This window comes from Lytechinus pictus, chromosome 3, assembly GCF_037042905.1.
Source record: "Lytechinus pictus isolate F3 Inbred chromosome 3, Lp3.0, whole genome shotgun sequence".
NCBI lineage: Eukaryota > Metazoa > Echinodermata > Echinoidea > Temnopleuroida > Toxopneustidae > Lytechinus > Lytechinus pictus.
Window position 1 is genome coordinate 65,219,659 of NC_087247.1, and position 26,812 is coordinate 65,246,470.

The 26,812-nt window shown below is 35.5% G+C and overlaps 1 protein-coding gene across 1 annotated transcript in view; it reads left to right on the plus strand.

The window, feature by feature from the left end:
• The window catches only part of LOC129256809 (WD repeat-containing protein 82-like), a 46,207-nt gene extending 20,899 nt beyond the window's left edge, over nucleotides 1–25,308 (plus strand). The window contains exons 2-8 of the mRNA XM_064097573.1: nucleotides 10,709–10,873; nucleotides 11,319–11,418; nucleotides 11,789–11,905; nucleotides 12,436–12,591; nucleotides 14,621–14,690; nucleotides 20,022–20,167; nucleotides 20,904–25,308. Coding sequence (XP_063953643.1) covers nucleotides 10,709–10,873; nucleotides 11,319–11,418; nucleotides 11,789–11,905; nucleotides 12,436–12,591; nucleotides 14,621–14,690; nucleotides 20,022–20,167; nucleotides 20,904–20,933 — 784 coding nt within the window. The 3' untranslated portion in view covers nucleotides 20,934–25,308. The remainder of the gene's footprint in view (nucleotides 1–10,708; nucleotides 10,874–11,318; nucleotides 11,419–11,788; nucleotides 11,906–12,435; nucleotides 12,592–14,620; nucleotides 14,691–20,021; nucleotides 20,168–20,903) is intronic.
• Nucleotides 25,309–26,812: the final 1,504 nt, after the last annotated feature.

Below are 26,812 nucleotides of genomic sequence, written 5' to 3' on the forward strand. Positions count from 1 at the left end.
GTATAACGTACGTTGGATCTACCTCGGCTCGACTCACATTAGCTTGCTCCATGCTACCGATGCACGTTGTGTCTGACCGCGGCCGGGTCCCGCCTTGGGGCCATTGCGTGCAGGCATATCCGCATATATGAATGATGCGATGTAATATCGATGTGGCAGATATGGCAAGTTCCGACTCGGAGCCCTCGTATAGGACGCAGTAGAAGTCCGGATCTATTCTAAGTTAGTTGAGCCACATGGCTAATTTGCTTGTTTGTTGTGTTAAAACAGTAGTCGAGTACATTTTATGTAAGGCACTTGCCAGCTTAAAACGATGCTCGCATTTCAATTTCATTTTATTTTCCCAGTGTGTGTCCCATTGAAGACACCGTTAAAAAAAAAATTGCACCGAAATAAAAAAAAAATGCCAAAAATCCAAAACCCGAGTGATTTCAAACGCGACGCGAGTGATTACGAACCCGAGTGTTTATAATAAGCCTCCTGGACCCGCCTCTACTGCAGCCTTTGAACAAAAAAGCTTACACAGCTTGTAATACAGAGTCATACAAATTCAAGTTTAATGATATTAAATCCTGACATTGAAGGATCATCATCAAAAACAAAGAAACATAAAAAACAAAGAAACATAAGAAAAAAATAATAGAGCATAAGCGTAACATAGTAACAACGAGGTACACACAACCATATTTCATATTTTGCTCCATCCCCCCTCGGCTCTCCCCCCCGGGGGGGCCACCCCCATTGACGAGCGGATACCATGCGCGACCATGGGGTCTCGAAAAGCACCCTAAACACGTAATTTCCATATTCTGAAAATGCACCCCTTAACAGGTATTGGCGTGTAAAACCCTACCCTTAACAAGTATTGGGAACAAAACGATACCCTTGGCAAATATTCCCTGAATTGAGCCCCTAAACAAGTAGGCCCTGGAATATTTTATTGTTATGTCACGGGTCCTTAGGTCGTCGGTTTTTATTTGGTTTAGTACGATCCCACTTCCACACCTCGCGCAAATCGGACTCTAAACACGTAGTGTTGGGGCAAAAAGGACATCTTTTATAAAACATTTTAATTTTGTTTTATCATTCCCGCTAATTTGACCCTAAACACGTAACTTTCCTAGCGAAATAGATACCCTTTTTTCATTATTTTTGTGTTTTTGACACCCTTATCACGTTACGTACGTAACGTGCCCTATCTTGAAAAAGACATCCTTTTTACGTGTTTTTTTGGTCGCGCATGGTATCCACTCGTCAACGTAAGTGGCCCCCCCGGGCTCTCCCCCCTCCTCACGCATAAGCCTGAATCTCCCCACCTTGTACTTGCAGCAATTCAGCCACTCTCGTGATCACATGCACACACAGCATATCCACATTCAGCATTGCTGGAGTCATAGAGGTACATGTACAGCGCAACATGCAAATGAGTGTTGGCAGCCAAAAACATAATCTCATGAATAAATTAGCATGAATATGCTCCCCCCATTTCTCTGCAAAAGATCATGATATGGCAACAAAAATTTACAAGATGGTAGAAAAATGACATTAACTACTTGATTGTAGAGCTAAACTTCACTGAATATATATATTTACATGTATATACTTCATTCTTTATGAACTAATTATATGCTAATTTGTTCATAAAATCATATATTCTGTTCTAATTCAGTAATTAAAGCTTGTAGAGTGCTAATTTTTGCTGTACGTATTCTTCATGGCATTTCAAACAATTTTTTTTTTAAAGCAACTGATACTAAAGACGTTTTCTTACATATTTTTCGCTTTTGAAAATTAAATCACGTATTTCAGCATTTTGGGGGCCGACATGTACTACTAAATGTTGCTTAATTTTAAAACTGCATACCCGAGCATCATAAATTTTGACTCAAAAGTTGCGCAAGACTTGGAATGACGTGGAGCAATTTTCAAAACATGAAATGTTTATTGCAAAAATTTTGAGGCATCACATTGTGCGGCAGAATGGGTTTTAAAAATTTTATCTTTAATTACCCATAACTCCTTAACGAATGGCCAAATTTTCTTATTTTTTTTTGTTGCATTTCTAATGCAAAGACCTTTCATTTGATGTATTATTCGCCAATATTTATTATTATCTTAATTTTGGGGTAATATAGCTACCTTATCGCAAATAGATTCACGCAAAGGATCATGGGATCGAAAAGGGAGCAATAGCGCTGCTATTGTCCGGATGCGACCATGCAAATGCAAGCAGCCGACAATAAAGTGTATGGGCTATGGCAAGTTCCCCCAAGTCTGCGCACACGCGTATCTGCGCGATTTAGAAGATACGCAACGAACACAGAATTTACACATGCAATACATAGACAGATATTCATTAAAAAATCAGACTCAAAATGGTGGAAAAATAATGAATTTTGGGCATTTCATGTGATGGCCTAAAAAATCCGGCCTTTTTCATCGAAATTCCCGAATTGTGTGCAAAGTGAATGGGTGCGCAGTAGCCTTGAGGACTCCATGATGATGTTTTTGTCTCGCCCACCGGAGGTGAAGGCGAGACTTAGGGATCCAAATGTCGTCCGTCCGTCACAAACCTAATGACACATAAGTCCACAACCGTAAGTCGCTTTTCAACCAAACTTGTATGGTAGATGGACTTGGGGGACCTGCATTTTATGCTGCAGTCAGAGGTCACATGGTAAGGTCAAAGGTCATTTTCAGGTCAACGTTAAAGTTTACATGCAAGACTCTCTTATGACACCTAACTCCGCAACCGTAAGTAGCTTTTCAACCAAACTTGGATGGTAGATGAACTTGGGGGACCTGCATGTTATGCTGCAGTCGGAGGTCACATGGTAAGGTCAAAGGTCATTTTCAGGTCAATGTTAAAGTTTACATGCAAGACTCTCTTATGACACCTAACTCCGCAACCGTAAGTCACTTTTCAACCAAACTTGGATGGTAGATGAACTTGGGGGACCTGCATGTTATGCTGTAGTCGGAGGTCACACGGTAAGGTCAAAGGTCATTTTCTGGTCAACATTAAAGTTTATGTGCAAGGCTCTTATGTCAAGTGTTATTCCATCCCAGTCATTTCACAATGAAGTTTCAATACAATTCTGTTGCGTGCCCTCGCAAATCACGATATTTCTAGTTATTTTCAGAAGTGGGCGAGACACAAAATCGCATTTGCCTTGTTTTAATATTTTGACATATACTTCTTCATCATGGAGCCTTGACACCAGCGGTGTACCCAGGATTTTCCAAAAGGGAGGCAAATTTTTTGGAGGATATTTCGTCTGCGAAAAAATTTGACAAGCAAAAAAAAAAAGGGTCTTCAACCACAAATAAAGGACATTTTGTACCAGAAAAAAAATGACAAGCAAAAAAAAAAAAAAAGGCCTTCAACCGCAAATAAAGGACATTTCGTACCAGAAAAAAAATTGACAAGCAAAAAAAAAAAAGTGGGGGGAACGTCCCCTGGATCAGTTGTGACTCGTCAGGGGGGGCAGAGGTACGTCCCCTGCATGAGTTGTGACTCGTCGTCAGGGGGGGGGGGGCAGTCTGCCCCCCCCTTAGGTATGCTAGTGCTTGACACTCTTTCCATAGATGCATAAGCGAGACCTACACACCCGCCCGGATGGATTTCCCTAGGAAATCCAAAGTTAGAGGGTGAAATCGGTTTGTAGGGGTGAATTTTATTTATCTATGAACTTTCATGCGCCTAATGTGTATAAAGGGATCAAAATTATTTCACTATAAATGGTAAAAATGAGGCGTTTCTTACCAGACCAATCTCGTGTAGATCCCTCGATCCGTTTGTCAACAAAGCAAATACAATAGCCCTGACCCTTGAACCGCTTTGTTATGACGTACATCCGATTAGAGATGCCGTTTTGAAGAACAATTTATAGACAAAAATTATTATTTCACAAATACTAAAATTTAATACGTTAGGCGCATGAAGGTTCATAGATAAATAAAGTTTACCCCTACAACCGGTTTCACCCTCTAACTATGGATTTCCTATGGAAATCCATCCGGGTGTGTAGGTCTCGCTTATGCATCTATGGAAAGAGTGTCAAGGCTCCATGATGAAGAAGTATATGTCAAAATATTAAAAAAAACATCATCATTCATGGAGTCCTCAAGGCTAAGTGCGCAGACATGGGGTACCATTTTTTTTCAATCTGAAATTGACTGCCTAAGATTTTTTCCAAGAAAATCCTATATTTCTTTCAAATTTGTATGAGATATTTGGTCGCATGTCATAAGGTGGTCCAATTTCGTGAACAGGGTAAAAATGGTCAAAAATTCTATTTTTTGATATGTTATAGCTATTACAATTCTCTAAGTAATGAAAAAGTTTTAAGTCTCAAATACCTTTATTTTTCCTTAAAATGACTAATTAATAGCTAATTATTACATAGACGTCAATGTGAATGTGAATTTTGAAATGTGTTTTTCTCAAATTGGACCTGCTGCACATAAAATGGTGTCAAAAGTTAATGCAACATTGGATCACCCTAGTATTTTGCAGTTATAATCTTGAAACAATAATAATTATCTGTACCAAGAATCGAATAATTATCTATTATTGTATGCATATTAATTATAATAATTAACGTTATTTAATTTCACATTTTTGCCCCCAAAATACCTGTCACTGTATTTATATGCTTGGCAAAATGACAACATCATGTGTAGAAATGTTTGTTGCAATGATACACAACATTTGTACTAAAAATTAAGATTACAAATTAGATAATTAACCAAATTTCTCCAGTTTACTAATTGATTAGGTTGCAGATCAGAGCTGACATACACATGTATTTCATTGCTGCATATTTTCAAAATTGTCAAATTTTTATGACATTTAGTTGTTCCCTGCTTTAAAACACCCAGAAATATGAGGATAACAGTCATATTACATATTATAGTAAGTTGTTAATTAAGTTTAATTAATATTCTATCATTCACCGTCATCCACCGGCTTCGCATCCACCGGCTCCGCCACCCCTGTTACTTCAAACTTACTGTGCTATAATTTTTGTTCCTGATATTGTATTGATCTAATTCATAGTAATATATTTAGCCTATAGTTCTAGCTTTAAAATGAGATCTTACTTAATAAATTTGGTCAAGATGCTGTGATGTAGCTACAATTTATCCATGGCACCGTGTGGAAAATTGTTCATACGCCACCCTTTTTGCATACCCAACTTATGAAATGCAACCATTTGGTACACTTATAAGGAACATTGTTATCTGAAAGATTTTGTGAAATAAAAGGAATTTATATGTTAAATCTTAACTCAAAATGTTAGGTGCGCAAACTTGGGGACCACCATCATACGATTTCCATAGTGTATCAAAATACGATTGACGCCCGCAGACAACTTTTTGCTTTCTTCATGTAAACGGCTCGTCATATTTTTTTCAGAAACTAACATCACTTTTCTTGATTATGGGTGGCGGAGATAGTTTCTATGAGCTGTCTATAGCTGCAAGAATTACCACAGATTTTATGAAGACAAGTGCAATTTTGTTTCATTTTCGCGCACTGTCTGTGCGTATTCTGAGCTGTGCAGCTGTGACTGTGCAAAGTGCGCTTGTATGCACGGACCTCTATCTGGCACGGACTGCGAGCACTCTCGGCCCAGGGACAGTGTACGTCCACGAGGCAGTGGATGAAACTGGTCCCGGAATTCCAAGGAATTAATAAATGATTATCAATAAAACAAACTCTGCAGTAGATTTGATTACTTTACTCTAGTTACATATTTTAGTAATATATCAATCGATTGTCAAGAATACATGTTTTATAAATAATTATCTCAATCATGATTTCATTCAAATATTAACCGAGCTGTGTTTTCTTTTTCTCTCCACAGATACATAATTATTGCATGTAATTCAGGATCATGGCCGGACATTCTGAAGTTTTATTAGTGGCCTGGTCCCAAGATTTTATAATACTGCAAAGACAAAATAATGAATTAACTAGAAAAAAAAATGTGAGAATAGATGAAAGTATAATGAGAGAAAAATCAGTAAAAAAAAATGAAATGAGGAAGGTGATCTGTGAGAGAAGTAATCTGTGATGAAATGAATTGAAGATGCAAATTTTTTAATAATATTTGTTTTATTAAAACAATGGAATGTATATCATTTATATGAATTAAATATCCATCAGCTGCTTAATTTTCAGACAAAATAAAATTACAGAGAGCTTAGAGGGAGACCATGACATAAATACTAGGGCCTACACGACATCGATATGAAATGTTTTAAATTCAGGGATTTATCTAATCTCATTTTATTCTGCATGTCATAGGCTTATTTATATGTATTTCTTGCTAAGTATATAATATATACACACTAGCTTACTAGTATTTTTAATATACTTTATATTTGGTCTCTCCGGTCGCTCGATCCTCGAGTCTAACCCCCCCCCCCCCTCTAACATTTAGATCTTGTAATGATCAAACTAAAAAGCCCATTTGCAAAGGACTATATTTCCCCCAAAATAACAAAAACTAGCAAAATTTTATACTAGTTATGGAGATAAAATATACTATGGTCTACATTATGATTCTCATCAATATTCTTTAGTGGAAAATAGCCTCAGGCTCTCTTCGGATCGCCGACGTGCTCTTTTCTAAAGTCGATCGGCATATGCCCGCAATCACCATGCTCACTTTTCCCACAAAAACTTCCCAAATTTAGCCACAGAAAACTTGGAAAATACGGTGAGCATTGAGTTCATACTTTCACTGTGCAATCATGATACAAAGATTGTTCTATAAATCCAGATTCAAGTATCCAAAATAATTTCAATACGAAGGAATCAGACTTTTATAAAAGCCTCGATTTTGAGTGACACTACACAAAATATACAACTCTGACTGACTGAGCTGAAAATTCGAACGATGATGTTGAGATTGAAGCCAAAATAGATCTACAGCAGTTCCTGATCAGTAGATACACACGGCCAATATGGGAGAGTTATAGGAGACTCTCTCCAATATAGGAGACAATCCATATTGGAGATTTGCCTTGCAAAAGCACAAAAGAAACAACACAAACAAAAGTGTAATTTATTCCACCCAAAATTTTGTCTCACTGAGGTCAGAAGCCCATTTGTTTTTGCGTGTGGATGACAACAAAAATCTTTATCAAAACAAAAGTAGATGGTGAATTTTTAAAGCAGACGGTGAAAAGGGGTAATTTTTCATGAGGAATCTGCTTATCACATTTTTATTTGCTGCCAAGGTAATCCTTTTGCAGCAGGTGTAAACAAAGGAAATTGGTTTCCAAAACTGGAGACTGGGAGACTCTGAAATTAGATACCCAGATTCTTTACAAAAGTCTGTGATATTGGAGATAATCTCTCTCATGGGAGACAGTCTCCCATATTGGCCGTGCGCCTCTACTGCCGATCCACTCACACTAGTACGAGGTTAGTATGTATACTAACCTCGTACACCGTACCGCGTTTGACCCTGGATTTCGAAGAAGTTGGCAAACATCGCTTCATTGCAGAAGTAATATTTGCCGAAACTCCTTCTCGCTACTCACCGGGGCTCTTTCCGCTAAGTAGCAATACAATAATGATTTAAAATTTAATTTGGAAATAAAAAATCGTACAAAAAAAGCAAATTTGCTTACCTCGGCCTGGAAAGTGACTTCGCATGTCTCTTCTACGGAAATACAAGGAAGCTCGTTGGTGGCGCTAATAAATTTCACAACCTTGATTCAACTCCTTGGTAATTTTATAACTGTGTCTAAATTCTTTGAATGCGCAATTCTTATGATTACTTGACTAATCATGGGCACCAATAAATGAAAAACCTTCATAAACATAATTCAAGATTATTATTGGCGATGATAACACTTTTTTGCAAATAATTGAAAACGATGACTAATAAGAAAAAATAGAAAAATCTATGTACCTGGAACAAAACCAGCAGTACAAGCTTTTAACGAACGTCAATAATATGGTCTACCAAAGTCTATACAATGAAAGATTGGACACTTTTCGTGTAAAATAGTTTAGGTGGCTGGTCTTTCCCTTGTGTCTTTGCTATGAATATAAATCAGATATTGAGAGGTGAGCATCTTCTCTCTCCGCGCCATCAACCTCTGCGCACTTCCTGCCCGGTTGACTCCCACTGTGGGGTGTTGGGCAGTACACCCAAAGAAGAAGGGAAAATTGAGGTCACTGAATCTATTTTTAGCACTCTCTATACCCGGAATTGCCGTCTAAAGCTGTCCCCATAAACAAGAACAATCTCAATTTATCAAGACATGATTTGTCATGATTTATGAGGACATCCTTGTTTTATTGGACAACCCAATATTTGGACCAGTGTCTCTACCTTGCCCCCTGCGTGCAACATGCTTGATATTTTTGCTCTCTATGTGGACTGAAGATAGTGACCAAAACCATCAACATGCAGATCTTTTGGTCGCTCACTTACGTCCATCAAAGCATCCCAGGTGATTAGCAAAGCGATGTCTGAAATAGAATTTGACAATGACATCAAGATCAAGCTGATCGCGATATTCGGAAAAGTGGTGGGCTGACATGTCAATCCTTTTAATTAACAAATTGAACTCCAGGCACAGCACACTACAGTGCGTCCCAAAAAAAACTATACACTTTTGAAATGGCTGCCAAATAAAAAATGTAGCACTTTGGGGAAAAAGACTTACATATATGGAAAGCCAATAAAGTCAACTTTCAAATGACACCAAAAAGTTGGAAAACTATTCATACTTGAGCGAGCATTGCCCACTGAAACAAAGGGTATGAATATTAGGGTGGGCTGGAATTAGCCTTCCAATTTATGTCAGTTTTTGAGAGGCAAATCCTTTCGAACTTGCAAAGTTAAGGGCGTTGTGATAAATTAATAATCAGCCGTGACCAGTTTTGGTTGCTGAAGAAAATTTTTTAAATGATTAAATTGAACTTTAATGCATGAGTGAACATAAATTACACTTTTTGGGTAGCATTTCAACTTTATAATATGGATCTCAGCAATGTGTTCATGGGAGTCGGGAGAATAGGGGCTGAGATAGGACTTGAGTGGGAGAAGAAGGTTGATGGAATAAGGGTCAACAGAACATTCAGCCCCCGCCCCCTCCCTCTTTCCTGCCCTACCCTCCTGTTGAGAGACTGATGGCTATTGTCATGTACACGTGAAGTCCAGAGCAGAATGTTGATTTAATGATTAATTCTAAATTGGGGCATCAACTTTTTCCTATCAATCATTTAATCAGCAATTTATCAGTAAATCAACTCATTCAATGTGCAATGTGATCAATCAAACATTCATTTTTTTTCAATAAATTACTTCATTAATCATAATCATTAAATTTCTTGGTAATCGTTCAATAAAAAAACTGACCATTAGCCACCGGTCACTTGGCAGTTAAGTTTTGAATAGGCTACAATCCAGGAAGTGAGACAGAGAGAGAGAGGTGGGGGGGGGGCTGGGAAATGGAGGTGGAGAGGGGAGGGTACATAGGACTTTTAAATTGTAAAAGGACAAAAAGAAGAGGAATGCCCTTTTAACCAAGTCTTAGCATATATCGCCCTCTTGCTTGTAACAGGTATACCATCACATTACTCTGACTCTCACGAACACACTTCTGAGGTCCACAAGATGAATATGCTACACTAAAATTACAATTCCTGTTCACTCATGCATTACATCTCAATTTAGTAACTGATGAAATTTGCCTAAGAAACCATAACTTATCTCACTCATAAATAGCATAACACCCTTAGCTTTGTAAGTTCCAAAGGACTAACCTCTAAAAAAACTGTAAGGCTAATTCCTGCCCAGCCTAGCCAAGCTTAGTCTCTCAGGAGAGAAGTGGGGGAAGGGGGTAGAGATGGAGGGAGGGGTTGCTAAATGTTCTGTTGACCTTTATCCCATCAACGTACTTCACCTACCTAAGTCATATTACCCCCCTCTTTTCCTGACTGTCATGAACACATTGTTGAGATCCACATGATGAAGACAAAATGCTGCACTAAAAATTGCAGTTCATGATCACTCATGCATTAAATTTCAATTTAATAACGCATTGAATTTTCACAAACAACAAACTGATCACATCTGATCTTTAATTCACCAAATAACCCTCAACTTTGCAAGTACCAAACAAAAAAACCTGAAAGAAATTGGAATGCCAATTCCGGCCCACCCTAATTTTCATACCCTTTGTTTCAGTGGGCAGTGCTCGCTCAAGCATGAATAGTTTTCCAACTTTTTGGTGTCATTTGAAAGTTGACTTTATTGGCTTTCCATATCTATAAGTCTTTTCCCCCAAAGTGCTACATTTTTTTATTTGGCAGCCATTTCAAAAGTGTATAGTTTTTTTTGGGACGCACTGTTTAGCAACAAGACAAAGTATCTTACAGATATGAAATAAAGTTCTTAATTTGCATAAATTATTATGACATCACATGAGTTATTACAACCCCTTCCTTGTTAAAAAGATAAATTGTTATACAAAATCTACATGCCCATATAACTGATTTTCAACATCCTAAACGTTTATGTGCTCATCTTAATCAGAAAATGATATAGTTCATCCAATTTCCTGTTTTCTTTCTTATTGGATTTTTTTTTATAGATAGACCCCTGCCCCCATCTATCATGTCTATGATATTAAGAATTTCTTATATACTTTATCTTGTCATTTTTCTTTGCAGACCAAAGAGGACTCTGTATAGCAAGAAATATGGCGTTGATCTCATCCGCTTTACACATGCTCAGAATACAGTCATCTATACATCCAATAAGGTTGATGACACAATTCGTTATTTATCTCTTCATGATAACAAATATTTGAGATATTTTCCAGGTCATACAAAGAAGTAAGTTTGCACATTTTTTTTTTTTTGGTCAAAGTTTTGATAGTTTCATGGCATTGGTAATTATGTACAGTTGTACACTGTAACTTTTAATTATTGTAAATTGTAAATCTAGTAATGTACATGTGCTTGTGCTTCAAGTACGGTGATGAATCTATTACATCAGCAGCATCACTACTATATGGAATCATTTTGTTTTCCTCACCTAATATGCAAGAAATTTATGTAATGGGTAGAATGAAAAATGGGAAAGTGATGGAGAATTCATTAATATATTGACACATGTCTCTATTGTAAAGTTTAAACTACTATTGACACATATTTGAATACATCATAAATTTAGCTGTCATTGAAAGAAAACATTTTTTTTGGGGGGTGCAAAACTTTGTTTTGTCCCTTTATTATACATACTCATAAATAATAAATATATCCAATTTGTTTTTTACAGGGTTGTTAGTTTGAGCATGTCACCCATCGATGATAGCTTTCTCTCTGGATCATTGGATAAGACAATCAGATTATGGGATTTGAGATCACCTAGTTGTCAGGTTTGTTAAGAATCTTCAGATTATACGTTCAAGCTTCAATTATTATTTTGGACCAGTCTGTTATCAGCTGTAATTATTCAGGGTTGAGTTGTATGCACATGTTAAAAAGAGTAGTACATGTAGATCCTGCAACAATACAGAAAAAAAAACTTGGTAAAATGGTATAGAATGACAGACACTAGCTTTAAGGCTTTGCTTAGAACAACTGTTTACTTCTCTTCAAATCAATGACTTTTTTTTGAAAATGGAGATTGAATAGAAATTGTGAGAAAGAAAAGAGAAGTGAAATGTATTTATTGATAATGATACTATATTATGTTACAATTTTTTTTTCTTTATTTTTCCGTTTTTATTTTGTGTGTTTCCTCAGGGTTTGATGCATCTACAAGGCAGGCCAGTAGCATCATTTGATCCAGAAGGTCTCATCTTTGCTTGTGGAATCAACTCAGAAATGATCAAACTGTATGACTTAAGATCCTTTGACAAGGTCGGTTTAAACACAATCAGATTGCATAAACCTCATTTTCATTGTTTTCTTTGTTTTCAGAAAAAAGAGTAATCTTATAGGACTGTTTCAGTTTAGTATTCATAATGAAACATTCATTGGGGTTAAAAGTTGAATAAATAGCAAAACTTCACAATGAAAAGCATTAGCAGTGAATATTTAATTAACATAAAACATTTTGAAAATCACCAGATCAGTGAATGAAGCTATATCCATTAAATTTTGGGAAATAACTTTGGATGAATCACAAATATTTGATTTGTTTCTGCATCAAGAATTCATATAAAACGAGTAGGCTTACAGTATGACATCATCAGCTCAATAATTGTTACTTACATAACAATGATCACAAAATAATGCAAAAATGAAAAATGCTGTGGCAATTTTTCATCCAGACAGAGTAAAGAGCACGACTATGTTTTAAGCCAATCAGTTGAAGTACTGCTCAAATTTGGATGTATGATTGATTATTAACAAATTAATATAATTTTCTATTTTTCAATCGTATGTAGGGTCCTTTTACAACATTCAAGCTGCTTCAAGATAGAGATTGTGATTGGACATCACTTAAGTTTAGTGCTGATGGAAGGAAGATACTCATTACAACCAATGGACCTGTTATTAGACTCATAGATGCATTTACAGGACAGGCACAACAAACTTTCATGGTAAAGTATATTAAGCCTGCACTCTACCCTTGATTTTGTTTTCAGGCAATGTGTAAGCAACAAACAGGTTCTAACACTACAAATTAATCATGCCAGGAAAGCACAGAGAAGTGGTTAAGTGCTGTTTTTTTGCTATGTTCAATTTAACATGCTCTTGCAAATGTACTTGATATTATGTAATTGATATTCATTTACATACATTTAGATGCACCCCCCCCCCCTTCCCCCAATCAAATGTTTTAATCATGCCACCATGTAAATTTAGAAAAATTGTATGTTTTTATTTTATGATTCATAGTCTAATTTGGTTTGGTGCAGCTTATTATTTTTGCACTCTAGCCAGCAATACCTAGGGACAGTGATTTTCCGCGATCACGGAAAACGGACGGAATTCACGGAAAGGGCCTTTTGAAACAGAAAGTGGCATTTCAAACGGAAAATCACGGAAAACGTATTTTCCCTCAAAATACACAGAATAGCAACAGAAATTACTCCAAAATCACAACAAAATGAGAATATCAAATGGCCACAAAACCCCAGAAAACACGATCTCACTTCGCTACTATCATGACAATTCACACGTCGTGACTGCACTCGACATCAGCACACTCGATTGTATCCTGCACCCGTACCGTAGCCGTACCCGGCCGGCCGGGTTGGGCTTCACATGCGCACATATCGTTAAACTACACGGTCGTGTGTTGCTGCCCTCTACGTTTGAAGATGTAACAGCACGATATCGTGGTCTCAAAATCCAAGATGGCGGATTGGCAAAAGCTGTTGACTGATGATAACGATGTCCAAAAAACCCCAAAATTATCGATGAAATATCATTTCACCGTGAAATAATGCTAATAATGTGAAAGGTGAGGATGTATGCATGCTAAATGAGTTTGTAAAAATATTTTATGCACCCGCATAGATCCGATTAGAACAGATTCTATTGTGTTGTTGGTACAGTAGCAGATACAAATTTTGACCAGTGCGAGTGTACGTGTTGTGATTTTGCTATTCAATGTGTAAACGGAATTGTCACTTTTCCGTGTGTACAAAGTCTATGGGGAAACGGAATTTCCGTTTTCTGACATGCTGAAACGGAATTTGAGATTTTCTGAAACGGAAAAGGCAATTTTTTTAAACGGGAAATCACTGTCCCTAAATACCTTCTAACACTCCATACAACAATGTTACTCAATGACACAAAATAGACTGCTTGGTTGTTGTTTTTTTGTCTCACCTACATAGAAGAGCGAGAATATAGGCATCGCTTTTCCGACAGCGGCGGCATCGTCAACATCAAATCTTATTAACCAAAGGTTAAGTTTTTGTAATGTCATTACAACTTACAAAGTATATGAGCCAAGATCATGAAACTTTGACATAACAGTTATCAAGTATTACTGAATATCCTGCCTGAGTTTCAGGTCACATGACCAAGGTCAAAGGTCATTTAGAGTCAATAAACTTAGAATATGTTAGGGGAATCAAAACGAAAGCTTAACCAAGGGTTCAGTTTTTAAATGTCATAACTCTGAAAGTATATGGATCTAGTTAATGAAGCTTGGACATACATGTAAGAGTAATCAAGCATCAATGAACATCCTGCGTGAGTTTCATGTCACATGACCAAGTTAATTGAACTTTGGCTGTGTTGGAGGTATATGTTGAATTGTCATAACTTTGAAAGCTTATGGATCTGCATGTTGTTCATGAAATGTGGACATAAGGGTAATCAAGTATCACTGATCATCTTGCACAAGTCTTCGGTCACACGATCAAGGTCAAATGTCTTAGGGTCAAGGAACGTAGTATTTCACATGAATGGTGTTTTTATTTCAAATTATTATTCTATAGTCGTTTTCAAAGTCGGCACTGCTGCTATATTGTATCGCGTAATGCAGGCGAGACTGCCAGAGGCGCTCCACTTGTTTTCATGTATTATACATAATGATATCCTATTAGTAATATTATGTATAAGTTTAATTACCAAATGTGTTATTTACATGGTATAATTTTGTAATATTTTCAGGGTCATCTGAATGGTAAAGGAGCAAGGTTAGAGGCATCATTTAGTCCAGATGCACAGTATGTCTTATCAGGTATGTACAATTATGTCATATCATGCTTCTGATAATGTTTCTGATAACCTTTCAGCAATTCTACAGATCAGACATGATACCCTCAGACATCATCACACTTGAAAATAAACAGTATTCAAATAGCTCTTGCGTACTTTATCACTCATTTAAAGGTCAAGTCTACCCCAGAAAAATGTTGATTTGAATAAATAGAGAAGAATCAAACTAGCATGATGCTCAAAGTATTGCTTATTCTTCACAATACAGTGATATGTACAAGTCAGTAAAATCCAAATGAGACAGACGATGATGTCCCTAACTCACTATTTCTTTTTTCTTTTTTTTTATTGTTTGAATTATACAATATTGCATATTTTACAGATTTGACAATAAGGACCAACTTGACTTAAACATATAGTATTAAACAATGCTAATTCCACATGTCCAGGCAGGAATTAATCATTGTTTCACTTGACAATGAGGTGAAAAGCAGAATATTTCATATAATGAAATACAAAAGAAATAGTGAGTGGATGACGTCATCAGTCTCCTCATTTGCATACCGACCAAGATGTGCATATAACTTTTTTGTTTAATTAAGCGAAACTTTGAAATGTTATAACTTTCTTATTTTACATCCGATTTTGATAAAGTTTTCAGTGTTTTGCTTGCTAGAGTTTTTTCTTTTTATTCAAGTCTACTTTTTGTTGTGGTGGACTTGTCCTTTACCTATATCTATAATTTTGCAAAATATTGAACAGTTTTAGACAAAATGCACTTATTAAATGACATAATTTGTATGTCCATTCAATTAAGGTAAAGTTCTATATTTTCAAAAAGAGCTCTTCAAAATATTTTAGAGCAAAAAAACACCCAAAAAAAACACACACAAAATTTTACTTCCTATGTCAGATTGACTATCTTGTCTAATCTGCTAAATTTTTTCGATTTGGAGAATTTATGATATGTTTGAAAAAGATCATTTAGTGAATCTTGCCTTTGACTTTATTTGGTGGTATACACGTGATTACATCTGAGCTGTTCATTTACAAAACCATATTGCCCTAGATTTTCTGAATATTGAGAAAGGATATGTATATTTGTATTTTACTCGGTCTCTATGAGCGTATTGACTTTGCATGCAGAGACGGCGCAAAATATACCTTTGTATTTTCCCTGGTCTCACATCCAGGCATTTGAAGATGCGTAGAAATAGATACGCTTCATAATGATCCACGCAGCAACAGTTCACGTCATAATTGTAATAATAATGGTAAAGTGCAGAGCATAGCCCCTGATATAACAAGACACAATAGAACCTCATTAAAGGGGAATCCAACCCAAATAAAAACTTGTTTTTATAAGAAAAAGAAAAATCAGACAAGTTGATAGGTGAAAGTTTGAACAATATTGGACAAACAAGAAAATTATGAATTTCTAAAAGTTGTAAATATTGGTAATCACTATACCCATGGAGACTTCAAATTGGCCGCATATGGGATGTCATAGTGATGTAAGGCAAGGACTACTCTTCCATGTACTCCCAATACATATTATGGCTAAAATGTCATTTTTCCCAAAAGTTTTATTTCAAATTATATTTTTCTTTCATGAGGACATAAACAATATACTACCTGGGTTATATTTAGATTACTGCCCCAGGGGAATGGGTACATAGGAGAAAACCACAAATCCCTGATAATAAAGTACATGGCCTATGGGAAAGTTGTCCTTGCCCCTGGTCATAATTTACTTACCCAGTTGCCAATTTGAAATCTACATACTATTAGTGATCTCAATTTTGAAGCAGCTATAACTTTCTTATTGCTTGTCCGTTTTCTTTCAAACTTTCACCATTTTGTATAATTTATTTTTTTCCTTCCCAACACAACATTTTATGGCCAAGGCTGGATTCCCCTTTAAGAGAAATATCTCTTTTTTCACGATTTTTGCTCTAGATATCTGATTTGGATAATAATAAAAACATTGACTTACTCTTCTTTTGGGGAACATCAAATATATTGCCCTCATCTAAAGACTTGGGCCAATATGACTCTTTTGCAGGCAATATATTTGATGTTCCCCTCAAGGCCAGTCAATATTATATAAGTAGTGCATAGGAAGTCCTTACATTATGGTAAGGTGCCCCAATGTGATTTCGTGTACAAAAAATCAATGCAAATTGTGTTCTCCATCAAAAATCATAAATGTATACTTTAAATTTTGCTGGTTTAAATTGATATTTTATGTGAATCATCATGAAAAATCGGTTCCCAACAAAGTTCATCGGAAAAAATACAAAAACAAAGAAATACATAAAAAATTATAAAAAACAATGAAATGCATAGGAAATTTATTACTCTTGCAATTGTTGTCTCACCTGCATAGCAGAGTGAAACTATAGGCGCCGCTTTTCCGATGGTGGCAGCGGCGTCAATATAAACTCTTAACCAAAGGTTAAGTTTTTGAAATGACAGCATAACTTAGAAAGCATATGGGCCTAGTTCATGAAACTTGGCCATAAGGTTAATCAAGTTTTACTGAACATCCTGCCTGAGTTTCAGGTCACATGGCCAGGTGTCATGTGGGAAGTGACTTTTTTTTTATTATTTACCTACTGCTGCTTGACACCAAATAAAGAATACGTAAAACTGATAAATACAGTTATTAAAGATTTAATCAAATCTCTTTTGTCATTCTGTGGTTTCCTTTGGATTTCTTTTACAATGATTGTACATGAAATATACATGGATGTAACAAAATATGACTTAACTTAAACCATAGTTGACTAGAGCCCCTGTCATCTCTTCTGGCTTGACATGCTCCACTCGGCCCTGGAGGTCGGTCCAGTTCCTGGGCTCCGCAGCTTGCGATGTCTCATCCACTCGGATGTTGAATTACCATCATAACTTCAAAAGTGTATGGATCTGATTCATATAACTTAGACATAAGGGTAATCAAGTATTACTTAACATCCTGCCCAAGTTTAAGGTCAAAAGACCAAAGTCAAAGGTCATTTAGGGTCAATGAACTTTGGCCATGTTTGGGATATTTGTCGATTTCTATCATAACTTTGAAAGTGTATTGATCTTGTTCATAAAACTTGGACATAAGAGTTATCAAGTATCACTGAACATCCTGTGCGAGTTTCAGGTCACATGGCCAAGGTCAAAGGTCATTTAAGGCCAAATGTCATTTAGGGTCAATGAACGTAGTATTGTATCATTATATGAATTAGCTTGAAATCTCGCTATTTAAAGTGTGTTAATGGCGAAAATATACAAAATTTCATCCATTTATTTGCATAATTAAGAAATACAGTAATTTATTGTTTTGAAAATTTACTATACAAGTCTTGTAGTTTGCAAATTTTTGCAGTGATCGTGCAACCAGTGGCTGAGATCTGACGCCCAGCCCGTAAAAACCTGGTCTGAAATGGCCCGATTAAATATAGGTTAATCAATGTCATTTTTTTCTATGTGCCATATTATTTTATTTTCAGTTTCCTCTGCCAATGATTCTTCACTGAGCATGATTTATTTTATAGAAGTATTTCGCTTGAAGATGTAATTCTCAAATTGAATATTTCTCTGTATAAACATACCATTTTATGTATGCAGGGCTTAAAGTAATCCAATGAAAGGCTATGGCATTGGATGTCCTATTGGTTTGCCTCAATGCACCTCTCATTGGCCTTGAATATTTTTGTACTTTTTTATTTTCCCTATTGATATTGTAATGTAGAAATATGTCATGCAGAAAGGTGGCCATGCCCTAAAAATATCAAAATTCAAATCACTTGTTTTTGTGAATTGGTTCAAATTGTGTATATATGTACAGTTGAGGCCAGAAGTTTACATACACCCAGGAAATTCAATGAAAAGTTGACACTTACCAAACATCATAAAATTTACTGTATTTTATGAAATGTTTCTGCTATCATGACAAATTTGATATCAAACAAGTGAGTATGTAATGCCTCTTCATATTGTCATCTGGAGCTGAAAATATTTAGGTGTCATTTTTTCCCAAAAAAATATTCATATCTTAGACAAATAAAAAAAATTGACAAAAACATTTCATATTTGTGCTAATTACTTCTCAACACAAACATTTCAGATTACACTTTTTTGTTCAGTGGTGACATATCATGATAGAAAATGTAATATAAATCATATATTTGACATTTATAAATTTCTATGAAACAATATTTTGAAAAGTAATTACAAACAATATAATAAATTTGGCACGAATATTAGGTTTTTTTCTTCAAAGAAAATTTAACCTGAAATATACTTTAATCCCTAAGGCATCCCAATCATGTGAAAGAGCTTAATCTTAATAAGCTCTTTCATTTGATACTAAATTTGTCATGGTAGTATTTATATTTCTGAAGATGTAGTAAATTTTACAATGTTTGCCAACCGAACAAGTTTCACTGAATTCCATGGGTGTATGTAAACTTTTGGCCTCAACTGTATATAGAGTAAATATACATTACTTGAAATGAAATGAAAGCAGGAATAGGTCATTTGATTAAAAGGTTTTTTTTCAATTTATTTTATTTCACTCGATAAAAATAACATATATACAGGTAAATAAGAAATACATAATGGCAAGAAAGAACAAAGTAACAAAAATTATAATACAGGGCAATTCCATAAAATATGTACGTACGACCCCCTGTATGTGGGAACTTCATGAAATTTTCTGTCTCTGATTTCTTGTTTTTTCGACAGTCTGTAATGTTATCAAAGGACCATGACTTGGTCAGTTAATGAAGTGAAGTAAGACTTGAGACAAATGGGGGTTGGACGTACAAAAAGGTTGATTACTTTATGGAATTGCCCTACAGTAAATAGTGTACAAAACATGCTTCGAGTGTGGACTGGCATTAAAGATCTGTTGGATCTTAGAAGTTCCAGCCCAGTAAAGAAAGAAAGAAAGAAAGAAAAAGAAGGGATACAAAATAGAACATACAAAGACAAAAGCATACAAGGGAAAAACAAACATTAACAAGGTTAAAATGAAGTGTTTGCCTTTCTAGAATAATGATAGAGAAAAGGTAAAGGACTTGCGTATGTGGAGAGTCACAGAAAATCGACGGGTGAAATTAGTGAGAATAAGTGTAGGAGAAGGGCAAACACAGAAATTATAGTCATGTTACAATTTCTTAGTTGTTATTGGATGGGAACGTTGTTAACAGAATTTCTTTGTACTGACGTTGAAAACTATTAAGGGATAAACTATTTTTAAGTGTAGGGGGAAGAGAGTTCCATAATTTGGGACCTGAATATATTATAGTTTTTTGATGGTTGATGGTATGCCTCTATCGTATGGATTGTTTTACAGGATCACAGAATGGTATCATACATGTATGGAACACAGAGAATGGACACAAAGTAGCCACACTGGAATCCAAACATGAAGATAATCCTATCTACTGTCTGCAATTCAACCCTAAATTCCTCATGCTTGCCAGCTCATCGCAACATATGGTAAGTTTTACATGCATGGGAAATATGTGAATCCTCTGGTCTAGTGTATTAAGTTGATATGAATGCATTAGATTTGATTGGATGACATGTCCTTGTACGTTAAACTTTGGAAAATTATAAATTTGTTAGTAATATCTTTTGTAAATCCTGCGCCATCATAGGCTCACTCACTTTCATATCACCTATATATGTGCAAATCACTGTTTAATGAAATAAGGAAAAAGTAATAATTTCATGATTTTCTTATTTTGTGTTTGTTATGGCAATTCAACATGCAGATATATGATCTATGAATATTCAAATTATTTAGACAGGCCAGCCCCAATAAAATAAGATATCACTTTTTCCATTACCAGTATTTGATTTTGATAACTTATGCCTAAATTGGTATTCAAACAAAAAGAAGAAATCTATTACAGAAAATAAATGAAAGTGAAAGAGCCATTTGGTGATATGATGGTTTTTCATGCAGTATTATGCTCTTTAACATCTTGGCATATAAAATTACCAGTGCTTTATATCACTGCATTTGTATTTCAATTTTAGAATTGACAGTGTCTGTATTTCTTTTTTAAAATACTTTTTCTATGAACATTGAACAGTAAACTTGGTATTTGTTCTGAGGTCTTATGAATATTTAGCAAATTATACTATATTTTATATCCCTTGATTAGAATAGTTATGAATATCATTTCTGTTTAAAATTTTCATTGTTGCCTTTCTTATTTTTTTGCAGTCTTTCTGGTTGCCAAACGTTGATGAATGACACAGGAAAGAATATTTAGTAAATGAACAAGGACCAAAGTTTCAGACATTCAAATATTTGTACATAGAACAAATGGAATGTTCTTTGGAATGTGTATATATTATCACCTTGATAGTATGATTTCATGATGGACAATAAACTCATTGAAGATCAAGATAAAGAGGAACTGTGAAAGCTTGTATTGAGGATGTCTGTTATAATGATGGACAAAGTGATTATTGATTCTGAATGGAAAGATCTGGTCATATTTAATTGCTGTCTGAACATAAGCTGATCATCTGTGTGGATATCTGCCAAGTGATATGGAGCAGAGCTTGAATACTTTTGTAATGGTCTAAACACAACCAGCTGATTGTGTTGTCATGAATAATTTTGTGATCAACATGTGATCATTACAATGACTTGAAATCTGAGTCTATCTGTAAGTGAACTGCTTCTTACTCTTGTGAGTGTTTCATAAAGCTGTTTGTAAGTTTAGAGCGACTTTAAGAATGACTGGTGATCCTTTCTTGTGGTAAATGGTATATGGTTTTTAGCACATAGGAGAGGTTCACCTGTCATTCTTAAAGTCTCTTTAACTTAAGAACAGCTTTATGAAACGGCTCCCAGGATGGGTGCCTAAATAACCAGCGCTGAACTTATTTACTTTTTATAGCAGTTCAAGGAGAATGAGCTAATAAGTGTAACTTGTTTGTATACTATTTGGAATTTAATTGAACTGATTGTTTTTCCCTTATATCGATGAAATTAAATAAGTTTTTGTCTGATAATAGAGGGTTTTAGGAGCAGTGAACGTGAACGACGTAGCAGTCCTCTGATCCTTCGAGTCAACGTCGTCGTCTGCCCTTGTTCACTACAGATGCGAATACTTTAGATTTCACTCGACTTGTACGTGTACGTACGTCCACATGAAACAGCGCGATAACCAGCAGGTCATGACACGCTGCCCGACCCGGAAGATCTGGCGCACCATCGCCTGGCGACCCGGTCGGGTGATGCGAACGTGCAACTTGTGCACATGTGCCCTTTCACTTGCTTTGATTCCTTTTTACGCGAGTTAGGATATATTTCGATGTATATTTTGGAGATCAGAAAGCAATTTCAAATATGATAAACATAATTCATCGTACAACTTACATTAATTTTGTGAAAAGTCGCTGAAAACTGTGTTTTAAAAGGGAAAGGTTGATCTTCATGCTGGGCTTGAACGGTTAAAATGACGTCACTCACATGCACGTCGTCTATGATTTAGGAGAACCGCAAAATGGATGTGGCGAGGTTCTCGATTTTGAGAGTGGACGTGTGTGAGGACGTGAGGCATATGGCAGGTCAAAAAATGACGTCATTTCGTACCAGTTCACTATGTGGACGTACATTTCTAAAAGTGCTCAATGCTAGTTTCCTGGCACAGAGAGTTAACAACAACACACCTTAACCAGGTGGTGTATGAAGACACAAAATTAGTTTTTTCACAAAGCTGTTCGTTAATTATGCATGACTTTGCGCACAAGTGGAACATTTATCGGTCTCTTGGGTGCAAAATCAGATTCTCAATCAATTCTTATTTCCATCAGCTAAAGTTTAAATCTGATTTTTGTCTCGCCTGCATAGCAGAGGGAGACTTAGGCGCCGTTTTTCCCATGGGGGCGGAGTCAACATCAAATCTTAACCTAAGGTTAACATTTTGAAATGGCATCAAAACTTAGAAAGTATATGGACCTAGTTCATGAAACTATAAGGGTAATCGGTAATCAAGTATTACTAAAGATCCTACTTTGGTTTCAATAAACTTAGATCATGTTTGCAGACCTGCCAACCAGTACGTTTTAGCTGTATTTAGTACGTTTTTGCAGTACGTTTTTTCTTTGAAAAATACTTTTTTTTTTATTTTTTTACTAAATCGTCATTTATTGAGAAAAATAATCTGTATATGTCTCTGTTTCATAAAACGTACACAAATATGGTTAATAGATCAATGTAATTTCAGGTAACTTTTTTTTTCAATCATTTTGTTAAAACCAGTGTGAAGATATACACATGTTTTAATGTTTTTTTTTTTCATCTGCAAGAGCAGTGGGCATTTTAGCTTGCATGCTGCTTGAGCGCCGCGATGAGCGAGTGCGCCAAGCATTTTATTATGAAATACACTTTTTTATCACAGAATACAGTTTTTCATTCCTAGAGGATGGCAGGTCTGTGTTTGGGGAATCAATATAAAATCTTAACCTATGGTTAAGTTTTTGAAATGTTATAACTTTGAAAAAAATATGGACCTAGTTCATGAAACTTACACATAAGGGCAATGGAGTATTATTGAAAATCCTGCCTGAGTTTCAGGTCACATGACCGAGGTCAAAGATCATTTAGCGTCAATGAACTTTGGGCATGTTAGGGGTATTTGTTGAATTTCCATCGTAACTTAAAATTTTAATGGACCTAGTTCATAAAACTTGGATGGACATAAGGGTAATCAAGTATTACTGAACATCCTGCCCTAGTTTCAGGTCACATGACCAAAGTCACAGGTCATTTAGGGTCAATGAACTTTGGCCATGTTGGGGATATCTGTTGATTTCTATCATAACTTGAAAAGTTATAGATCTGGTTCATGAAACTTGGACATAAGATTAATCAAGTATCACTGAACATCCTTTGTGAGTTTCAGGTCACATGAACAAGGTCAAATGTCATTTAGGGTCATTGAACTTAGGGGAATCAAAACAAAATCTTAACCAAAGTTCAGTATTTTAAATTTCATAACTCTTAAAAGTGTATGGATCTAGATAATGAAGTTTGGACATAAGGGTAATCAAGTATTACTTAACATCCTGCCTGAGTTTCATGTCACATGACCAAGGTAATTGAACTTTAGCTGTGTTGGAGGTAATGTTGAATTGTCATAACTTTGAAAGCTTATGGATCTAGTTAATAAAACTTAAACATAAGAGTAATCAAGTATCATTGAACATCCTGTGCAAGTTTCAGGTCACATGAACAAAGTCAAAGGTCATTTAGAGTCAATGAACTTGGGTCATGTTAGGGGTAATTGTTGAATTGGCATCATGACTTAGAAAGTTTATGGATCTAATTCATGAAACATAGACATAAGGGTAATCAAGTATAAATGATTGTTTTGCACACATCTTAGATCACATGATCATGGTCAAAGGTCCTTTTGGGTCAATGGACATGGTATTTTATTATCATATGAATGTTTTCTTTTGTGAATAATTATTCAAGCTGTTTTGAAAGTCGGCACTGCTGCTATATCGAATTGCATAATGCAGGCGAGACTGCCAGAGGCGTTCCACTTGTTGTAGATTGAATTCTTTTTAACAAGCATCTTAATGCATAGTTAATTATTTGTTAGAATTTTATAGGGTATAGGAAATTCAGTACCACCATGTTGAAACACAAGAAAATGTGGGATTTCTCGTAAGATCACTCACAAGAATGAGTCACCAGTTCTGTCCATAATCATACACAAGTTTGTAACTTATGAAAAGCTTTATGAAAAATCTGCAGTTGAGCTGAAAATATTTTCAAGACATTATGTATGTTTGGCATTGTTTGCCAAAGAATCTGTTGATATGTTGTATGCATTACAGTGATGAATTAAAAGCTGAGGTATTTAAAGCTGTACACTTGCACGAGATTATGTTTACATTAAATTACAAAGAAGTTCCCGTATTTCGATGCCCAAAAGAAAGGTTTAGTAATTCATGTTGCAGGTTGTGCTATTATTGCTTGCATTATTAGTGTAAGATTGACACTTCTCGTCTTATATCCTGCCTGCTTGATGCAATGGCAGAACTTTGACCAAAGTTTAAAGGCATAGGCTATTACATGCTATCATAGGTCCTATCAAAATTAAAAGAAATGTTTTTGATTCATGTATTTAATATTGTTCATATGGATTTTTAGAATACACCGAGGAAGAGAAAGAAAAACATTAAATTTGTGCAGAGACTTTCAAGAAATCTGTGACTGAAAAATTAATTATCATAATACTTTTTCTCCTGGAGAGATTAATATAACACATGTTGTGTATGGGATGAAATTAAAATGGTTGTTTGGTCACTTTATATTGCATCTTTTTTAAGCTCAAAGCGTTGTTGTTTCTAGGCTTCCTTTTTATAACATATCACAGACAACGGTGACGAGTGGGACCTTACAGCAGTTAGATTTTTTAAGTCAAATCTATTTTAACCTATGCCTTTAGCCAGTTTTGCGGCTGACAGTTGAGTTTATACACATACATCATGTAAATGTCCCTTGTATTTATACATGTGTTGACATATTAATGAAGAAAATGGGTTTACTATTATTGTCTTGAGCCTCTAATAAAGTTCAGCATGTATTTGTACTGCAATAAGATCTTTGAAATCTGAATTGCCATTATTTTCTTTCATATATGTTACATCTCTCCTCCCCCTCTCTCTCTCTCATTCTTTGTTATACCCCCCCCCCCCCTGTCTGTCATGTTCTTTTATTTCACCCCCCATAGTTCCTTAGATTATTATCATTCTCTGTGATTAAATTAACCCTTTTGATTAGTCTATCTATCCCTGTATTAAAGGTAAAGTATTTTTAAGGTCAGTTATTACCAAAATGGGTTACAGTGTAAAAAACTTCGCACCATAAAGTACTTTATAGTATGTGCTCTCCTGAATGCAAGGTTTTTCAGGAAAAGTGCTCCAAAAGTCTTCCATATTTTTATGCCCCCGCAGACGAAGTCCGGAGGGGGCATTAAGCGAAGCGTTGCCCCCGTCCGTCCTTCCGTCTCTCCACTTGGTTTCTGCGCAATAACTCGAAAAATATTGAATGGATTTTTAAAAAATTTGGTGTGTAGGTAGATGACACCAAAATAGAGGCTAAGTTCGAATTCGGAGTCCGCAGGTCAAAAGTCACAGCTCATTAAATATGCGATTTGGTTTCCGCAGGATAACTTATGAAATATTAAACAGATTTAAACAAATTAGGGTGTAAACACACCTTGAAGCACCACACTTCCATCTTCACGTAGGTAGATATTAGTGTGGCAGGGTTTGGGGAGCTTTGTAGATGACACCAAAATACAGGCTAAGTTCAAATTCGGAGTCCACAGTTCAAAGGTCACAGCTCATATATGCGAGTTGGTTCAATGGTCTAAATTTGTTCATTATATGTATGCATATTGGTTTCTGCACGATATTAAGTTCAATCATATAATTGAAGGGATTTCTGATCATGTTCAGGGGGGAGGGATCTGTGTCCTTTGGACATGTCAAATTTCTAATTTTATATTATTATTTAGTTTTAAAAATAAGAATTACAGATCAAAAGCCCTGTACAGGGTTTTGCAAACTCTTTAACTTGTAAAGTTGCCCATGCTTGATATTTGGTAGGATTATTCTGAAAGACTTTGTAACTTAGCACTAGTATGTCATGTGTGGCTACCAGCTTATCTGATATGGCTCTTTAAAGACACCAGCCTGTGTGCCATCAATGACATCCACTCCCCCTTGGCTTGCTGGTTGCAAATTTGTTTAAAACTTGGGATCAAAATAATCAAGGAAGGCTGGGAGAATGGAGAAAAAGACAAGCTAAAATAGTGTTGTTATGCATACATTTGGTGCAATTTTATTGAACAAACTGATATTAGTTCCACTCAGTATATACAAATTAATATTTTATATGGTTGAGTAATTGAGTTTTAAATACAAAAAAAAAAAAAAAACATTTTAGTCTTATTTTTTTATACCCTCGCAAATTTGACCCTTAACACTATGCTTTCCTAGCGAAAAAGATACCCTTTTTGCATTTTTCAGTGTTTTTTACACCCTTATTACGTTACATACGTAACATGCCCTATCTTGAAAAAGACATCCTTTTTACAT